The 8,921-nt window shown below is 37.8% G+C and overlaps 1 protein-coding gene across 1 annotated transcript in view; it reads right to left on the bottom strand.

Annotated features, from left to right (window-relative positions):
• Positions 1 to 1,767: 1,767 nt before the first annotated feature.
• Positions 1,768 to 8,921, bottom strand: part of sntg1.S (syntrophin gamma 1 S homeolog) — a 194,788-nt gene continuing 187,634 nt past the window's right edge. Inside the window, exons 18-20 of the mRNA XM_041567862.1 lie at positions 5,785 to 5,877; positions 4,689 to 4,799; positions 1,768 to 2,450 (exon numbers count right to left, since the gene is read on the bottom strand). Of these exons, the coding sequence (XP_041423796.1) occupies positions 2,277 to 2,450; positions 4,689 to 4,799; positions 5,785 to 5,877 (378 nt within the window). The 3' untranslated portion in view covers positions 1,768 to 2,276. The remainder of the gene's footprint in view (positions 2,451 to 4,688; positions 4,800 to 5,784; positions 5,878 to 8,921) is intronic.

Below are 8,921 nucleotides of genomic sequence, written 5' to 3'. Positions count from 1 at the left end.
TGAAGACTTTTAACGTATCCAGACTGTGTCCTTGAATCAAGTCCGTGTAGTGAGAGAGTTGAAGGAATCCAATGCCAGGATGTGGGAATGGAGGTCACGTGAGTAGTCTGGAAGAATGGGGAGCTCCACACTTGCAGCGAGGAAGATTGGAGGGTTTGAACAAACACTTCAGTCATTCCCAAGCTTATATACTGTATAACACACAGCAGGTATTTGTGAGGACAATATAAAGTTCCCCATCCACAGTCTAGAACTTGCAAAGCCTATTTTGCAGATCATGTTTTATGTGACATTATTGTTATTTTCATTTTAACTAACAAAAACTTCTTTAGTGTACACATATTTTGCAATCTGTATTTATTAAAAGACAGGCACATCATTAAAATATTTTATTCTATATAATATTTTAACACTATAATGCATCTCTTCTTAATGTAAAATCAAGAACACCATTATTATATGAAAATTGTATCATTTCAAAAATCCATTAATTTTTGTTTATTGAATACCAAGAAAGGCTTCTGCTTGTGACTCCGATTTAACGTTCTGCTGTAAAAGCATCCAAGACCTCATCATTCTCAGCCATTTTCACATTTTCGTGGTATCACAGTCATCACTTCACCAACCAATTCTAATATAGAAGCTTTTTAATGAGAGTCACACTCAGTATTGCTTATTCTGCAGTTTACCGTATGTTACTGCTTTAAACTGTGTCTTATACTGTTATTCTCCTCAGTTAGTAAAATTAATGTTAATAGATCAAAATAGTATAGACAATTCTTTGGGAACGCAACACCACCCAGTTATAGTAACCTTAAACAATGTCTGGGTCATGATGCCATGCTAACAACCTGGAGGTCACCTTGTCTTATCTGTATACATGAAGTTTAAGGTTCTCAAAATAACTCCATATCGGAATTCATCTGGCCTTTGTACAATGTCATTATGGCTTCCTTATTTCAAGGAGAGACAGAGAGAACAATAAGGAAGAAAACCTGATTCTATTTCTAAATTTGACATTATTGGGCTCATTTACAGATGCAATTGAGTTTATAAAAATGCTATAGACAATGTGCTTGTGCCTATTGCATTCTTCTAGTGTTGTGTGAGACACAATGTGCTCTGGTGGAAGGAGGTCATGTGCTTAACAACTGCCCTGACTGAGGCAGTAAGTACAAGACTCCCTTTGTATGATGCTTTCACTCTTGCACCGGTTAAAGAGAATTTAAATGTACAGCTATGCCCTATCCATGTGCCACTTGTTCCCTTGCAAGAACAAGCTGCACCCATTTGCTAGTTTTCGGCCTCCTGTATTTGCCACAATGGTGCTGGAATTCTAAAAAGGAATGTTGCACTGTGGGCAAAACATTGCAAATTGCACCAATTTGTTGCACTTCAGTAAATAACCCCTTAGGACCTTTATTTATTGGGTGAGCTTTTATGTAAGGTTCCTGCCAGTGCCTTCAATGAGAGTGGCCACTGAAGAATAAAGGAGAATTAAACCCTAAAGATGAATGTGGCTAAAAATGCTACATATTACATACTGATCGTATTGCACCAGCTTTCAGCTTCTCAATAGCAGTAGTGATCTAGGATTTCACAGACTCTTACAAAGTGTCTGCTGCACTCACATGATCAGTGGGCTCTGAGCAGCTGTTGAAAGCAAAGCTTAGGAATTGTTGCAAATTATGAAGCTGATGCTATAGGGCTAATTATTAAATTCTGATGCTAGTTACACTGGTTTCTATGCTGCCATGTAGTACGTGCAGTACATACAGAAGCCCAAAACAAAATATACATTTCTGGCCTACTTCTTTAGTTAAGCTTTAGTTCTTCTTTAACTAGGAGACCCTTCAAATAGCTAAGGTTTTCTTCTTCACTGTTTGTAACAGAAAAACTATTTTATCAGCCTGATAGAGATTCAAAGTATTTATCTTTGAAAAATATCCAGCAGCATAAAACAATTGCTGAGTTCATGTTGTTCCATTTTATGAATTCATAAGTTAGAGTACTAACATTAAAACACAGATCATATTAAAAGTGCTTTCACGGTTGTCCCAGTTCACAGTTATACCTATAAAATTAATATTTCAGGAATATACAATTGGTGATACTTTGAATCCACATGACTATTTTCCTGCTTTAAAAAGTTTAGCATTTTGAGGTTCATTGAGAGCACCCTCTGGCTAACACTGTTGCGGGCTGCGTATATCCAATAAATAGGGATTAACAGTTTATGAAGTTTATGTCATCTTGGTGTATAGTCTTTGAAAACATTAGGTGGAATACTTCATTTTACAAATGCCTGCTGTGGCACAAGATGTAGTTATTACAGCAGCAGAGGCGGCTCCCTGACTGTCCACAAAACGAGGGTCCAGACAAGCAACTTTAGCAGCAAAAAATGAATGTATACAGTGAAGAACCGCAAAGAGATTGGAGAACTCCAGCTCCTATAAAATAAATAAATAGAAATATAATTATAAACTAAGCATTAATCTCAAACAATTACCATCTATTGAATATAGTGGGGTATAGATGGAGCACAGATAAATCGCCTTCATTAAAATACCCACTGGACATCACCTGGATATGCTGGCACCTGCATTCTGATGTTGCTTTGATGAATAAATGCTAATGGCAAACATCTGCACCACTCATAACTCATTAGTCAGTACTAACAAACCTGCCCTTGACCATATATGTATAGAGCAGACCTTATGGGTGTATCTGGAATACACATTATGAATGTGGTAAAAGTTGTAAATGAGTTTGCCTCTTGCTTCAGGAAGGTTTGTTCAAGTGCAAGTAAATAAGCATCTTCCAACATCATCAAAATATTAGAAACCCATACCATGCTTGTTACATCACTTTAATTTCTGAAAACAAAATGGCAGACTAAGAGGCAAAGAGAGTGCCCGCTTCACAAGTTTTCCGTTTTTACCCCCCCCATGCTGAGGGCTCAGGGCGGTGCACCTGGGTCTCTTCCTGAATGTGGTGAGTTATCGCTCTAATATTCAGAGACCCTTCCTCTCATTCACTTCTTAAGAGGCAAATAGAATAAATAATAAAATTAGGTAAACTTGTACCTGCACAGTAACAATCAGTGATTGGCTTTTTTTTGCAGGTAGAACAAAGAAAGCAAAACTCTGATTATTTGCTTTGAGTTATTGACCAGGTGAAAAACTGAATAAAATATTAACGTGCCGCTATGGGACGGCATTCGCAATACCTCTCTGACAATCACATGCACAACCTAATGCGGAATAAACGTAATTGTTTACATTAAATAAAAAATAAAACTTGAGAACCCTGATAAATATAGGGCTAATTTATAATATGTTTCAAATCCTGATGATAAAAGATTGTTTTGAAATTCTTGCTTGCTTTGAAATCCTGTGGAATGGCACCTAATCTCTGTGTAGGCCAAGGTACTAAGTCAACTCAGTATGGCGCCGAACACTGGCGAATTTTCACTGGCGTTATGTCGGCAATCAAATCGAAGATATCGTTAGAGGTCTTTGCTCAGGCTAATTTGCATACGGCGGGAAATTTTAAAGTTTAATGGACGTATATGTTGCAGCAAATACATAACATTACACAAGTCCAGGGAACCTTAATAAAGACAATAGAGTTGTTTTAATGCCCTACATATGAGCCCACTGTATAGTTTATGTTCCATATGTATCGCCAGCGTTAGTCACTTCGCCCTTTAGTAAATGTGCCCCAAACTGTCCAGTTATGGGACCTGTTATACAGAATGCTTGGGACCTGGGGTTTTCTGGATAATGGAACTTTCCATAATTTGGATCTTCATTCCTTAAGTCTACTAGAAAATCATATAAACATTAAATAAACCCAATAGGCTGGTTTTGCTTCAGTAATGATTAATTATATGTTAGTTGGGATTAAGAACAAGGTACTATTTTATTATTATTACAGAAAAAAAGGTAATTGTTTTTAAAAATTTGGATTATTATGGAAGATAGCCTTTCTGTAACTCAAAGATATGTATGTATACATGTACAGTACATATCAGTGATGCCCAACTAGTAGTTTGCGAGCAACATGTTGCTCACTAGTGATGGGCGAATTTATTCGCCAGGCGCGAATTTGCGGCAAATTTGCGCGATTCGCCGCCAGTGAATAAATTCGCGAAACGCCCGCGAATTCGCAGCAAAAATTTGCCGGCGTCAAAAATTTTTTTCCAAAAAAACGGACGCCGGCGTAAAAAAAACGGGTGCCGGCGTCAAAAACGAGACGCCAGCGTCGTTTCGTGAATTTTGCTCATTTTTCGGCGAAGCAAAACGGCGCAAATTCGCCCATCACTATTGCTCACCAACCCCTTGGATGTTGCTCTCAGTGGCCTCAAAGCAGGTGCTTATTTTTTTAATTCCAGGCTTGGAGTCAAACTTTTGGTTGCATAATAACCAGGTGCACTGACAAACAGAACCTCCTGCAGGCTGCCATTCCACACAGGGACCACCAAATAGCCAATCACAGTCCTTATTTGGCACCCCAGGAATTTTTGCATGCCTGTGTTGCTCCCCAACTCTTTATTTTTTAATGTGGCTCACAGTTAAAAAAGGTTGGGGACCCCTGCCATATATGTGTCATTTAAAAGGGATGAACATTTTTCAACTCAGATTAATTAAATCTGCACTCAACTATTTAAATACTAAATACTTTACCTTTGCTTCAATTTGTTTTGTATCTTGGTTCTGGAATAAAAATTTGATTTTACTTTTTCCATCATCTGAAGAACCTTTAAGTTGAGAGAACTTGTATTTCCACAGAATAGCCTTTGACCACATAATAAAAACAAAACACAGATTAGACAGATACATTAAAGAGGTACTTCACTAAGTACAGTACTTTTAGGCTCTTGATTTTCAGATTGAGGTTGACATTACAGTCCTAAGCCAAAACAGCAGGGGTGGTTGGCGAGGAACAAGATCCTTCATCAAACATATTTAAGATTCTAAAAATGGATTTTTTGAGTAGTAGGCACTATTTATCCATCTTACACATTTGATACAGATTTATTAGTCACTGTGCTAAATGGAGAGATTACTTTGAAGTCGTCTGTAGTTGCCTCACGAGGAAACTGCCAGCAATTCTCATTCTTGCAGGTGGGAAGGCATTTCGGGGAGATTTGTTTCCCACAGTAGAGAAGATTTGTTGCTTGGCGACTAATCTCCCTGTGTGCCACCATCCTTAGGGAGTTGCTACAGGAATTCACCCAGGGAACAGAAATAAGTTGGCCTTACAACCCCCTCACTCCTTCCTGATAATATCAAGGAAAACTGTGATTCCCCTAACCAACAGACCTGAAGGACTGTAGGAGCTGAAAAGTAGGTACAGAGGAGGAGAGAGGCTTATATACTGGCAACATTTCCAGGACTCAAGATGAATGTTGATAAGTATGGTAATTACTGTCCACAGGCAAAGTACCATGCAGTTTGGTTCCTGCACACTGGGGGGGAGGCTATTTGCCTGATATGCTTCTTTTTTTTTTAATCACACTTGTGAGTAGTATTTTAATAAGTAAAATGTGTTTACAATGTACACTATTGGCCCTAGCCATTTGCTCTTTTAATTAAAAAGAACAGTTTTATGCGCCACCAAATGATTGTAGCTGGAGGTATCGCCTTAGGCATTAATGGCCAAAGTGAAGGGGCCACAATACTGAAGGGACTCAGGTATTGCTCCCTGAACAGTTTCCAATGGAGGGGGTACTACTAGCTGGGAGCCTTGAAATGGTGTTATTACATTTGGACTGTTTACCTTTGTTGCAGCATCAAAGCAGATAAATCCCATTCCAAAATCAATGGTAAGACCCATCAAATGGCTTTCAATTACACAAGCATAGGTTTTGCACTGAAAAATACAAAATATTAGCAGAATAAATTACATTGAATCTATTTTGTAAAGTTTTACAGGAAACATATGGAAAAGGGTTTGTGTTTAAGGGAATGACCCACATGTATAAAAACAGGTATGGGATCCGTTATCCGGAAATCTCAAAATTACAAAAACTCAATGTTATCCAAACTTTTTAAAAATGATTTCCATTTTAATTGTAATAAAACAGTATCCTGTACTTGATCACAACTAAGATATTAATCTTTATTGGAAGCAAAACCAGCCTATTGGGTTTATTTAATGTATCCATGATTTTCCAGTAGACTGAAGATCCAAATTATGGAAATATCTGTTATCCAGAAAACATCAGGTCCGAAGCATTCTGGATAACATCTCCCATACAGTACCTGTATATTCAGTAATAACCACCCTGCTGGGTGAGGATTTTTAACAACCACTCCACCCTGGTTAGTTTATTAGGTTGATTTATCACAAGCCACCGATTGGACCTGAAAAAAATCTATAAGAAAAATGTATAAGGAAACAATAGCACAGCCCATTGCGGTGGTTTTCCAAATTGAAATCGTAATTGTCAGTGAAGGTAAATTTTGTTTGTGAAAGTGCACATTATTTCAGGGTGAATAGTCAGGCAAACAATCCCAGGTGAATTACAGGTTTAGCAACACACACACACAATCTATATTTCTCAGCTCAGGAAACATAAGTACAGTGGTAGCAATTGTTAAATACATTCCTACTTTTTGGACAAAAAGCACCTAATGCAGATATAGAGCTATGAGATCTCTTTTTTGAAAATCCAGAAAGGTGGAGAATAAGTCTCTTTATTGGCTCCTTTTTTTTTACTGAAATAATAAAACAGTAGCTTTTACTTGATGGTAACTAAGCTGCACAAATCCATTTTGGTGACAAAACAATTTTATTGGGTTTATTTGAAATTATTTTCAGCAGACTTATAGGGGACCCGTCACCGGAAATTATTCCAAAACCTATCTTATCACGTTAGTTAAGCAAAATAAACTTTAATTACACTTTATAAATTTTTTGAATCTTGTTTACTTTGGTCTTTGAATTTGTAATGATAGCAAGCAGGCAGGAGCCATTTTGTGGACACTGTTATTAAAGGAACAGTAACATCAAAAAAAATTAAAAAAAAATTCATTAGTATAGATCGAAAAAAAAATCACCATCACAAATTTACAAATTTAAATTTAAAATAGCAAAGCCTTTATTAAGAAATAACTTACAGAAACTCCACTTCCGGTCCTCTTCAGAAAAGGCGACATGGCGACCATCCATACAGCAGCAGCTGATTTCTCCTCCCTGGCTCTCTCCGGCGAAAAAATTCGCCCATCCCTACCCGTCGTCTCTCCAGCCTGAACCCTGCTCCTGCTACAGGTAAGGACCACCACATGCACACTCAGGGGAGAGGGGCGCAGTTGGAGCCGCACTTCCAACAGAGCGGAGAATTTAAATTTGTGATGGTGTTTTTTTTCGATCTATACTAACAAATTTTTTTTTTGATGTTACTGGTCCTTTAAGGCAAGCCTTACATCCTCTCAGAATTTTGTTTGTGCGCCAGAATGGGGGACCAGATGTCCATCCCCATGCACTGGCTACACAATTAAATGGTAAAGAGAGAGGGGAAATATGGGGAGGGCAGTGACATCTAGTAAGTGCTGAATGGAAAGTGAAAGTAGTTGCCTGCCCCGTCCCTATGCCTAAGACATAGAGGAGGGGCAGGCAATATTTGATTGACAGCTGAGATTTTTAAATGAGTTTACAACAGCTATGAATGCTTTAATAAAAAAAACTAATTTGGATTTCATGTTTAATTTGAAAAGTACTTTTATTATACAGCTTTTTATGTCTGGGTGACAGGTCTATTTTAAAGGAGAACTAACCCCTAAACATTAATGTGGCTAAAAATGCAATATTTTATGTACTGAACTTATTGCACCAGCCTAAAGTTTCAGCTTGTCAATAGCAGCAATGATCCAGGACTTCAAACTTGTCACAGGGGGTCACCATCTTGGAAAGTGTCTGTGACACTCACACATGCTCAGTGGGCTCTGAGCAGCTGTTGAGAAGCTAAGCTTAGGGGTCATCACTAATTATCCAGCAGAAAATGAGGTTTGTTTGTAATAAAGGCTGATGCTACAGTACTGATCATTAAATTCTGATGCTAATTGCACTGGTTTCTGTGCTGCCATGTAGTAATTATCTGTATAAATTACTAATCATCCTTATATTGTGACATTTTTATTCTATGTGTACTGTATATTGTGAGTGGGTCCCTAAACTCGGTAAGTGACAGCAGCACAGAGCATGTGCAGTTAATCAGCAGAAAATAAGATGGGGAGCTACTGGGGCATCTTTGGATACACTGCCCTTTACAGCTAAAGGGCTGTGGTTGCCTTGGGCTGGTACAGAAGCCCAAAACATCATGTACAACATTTCTAGCCTACTTCATTAGTTAGTCTTTACTTCTCCTTTAGAGATCCAAATTACAGAAGAAAAACTCTTATCCAGAAAACCCAACGGTCATGTGGGTTCACTTATGGTAAATTTAATGCAATTATACTTTTGATCCCACTTTGAATGCGAGACTACATACTAAGGAGCATTTTTTTTAAATCATAATAAATTTCTCTTTATATCAATGCTGCATAAAGCAGTTTTTTTTTTATCTAATTTTGACCCTTGCAGAATTACAGAGCAAAATTATTTTAGTTCATATCAGTACAATTTATTCACAGTTCCTTTTTGGATGTTGCTAAATACATTATTTCACTTGTGGGCTGCCTGTGTCTTATCTTTGCAAGAGGTGCATAATTGAGTTTTCCTCCATAGCCAAATGAAGTTGGGACGGACTGACAGGAATAAAGCTTCACAGTGCTAATTTGTCACAGATAAGAATGGCATGCTGTTGCTCTCACACTGACATGTCTTATTCAGGAACATTCTCTGGCAGGTACAGACATAAACACTACAGTACAATTACAGAGTCAAGGGCTGTTCAGATGCTATGTGAAGGGTTC

This window comes from Xenopus laevis, chromosome 6S, assembly GCF_017654675.1.
Source record: "Xenopus laevis strain J_2021 chromosome 6S, Xenopus_laevis_v10.1, whole genome shotgun sequence".
NCBI lineage: Eukaryota > Metazoa > Chordata > Amphibia > Anura > Pipidae > Xenopus > Xenopus laevis.
Note: the sequence above shows the minus strand (reverse complement) of the source record. Positions and strands in the feature narration are given on the sequence as shown.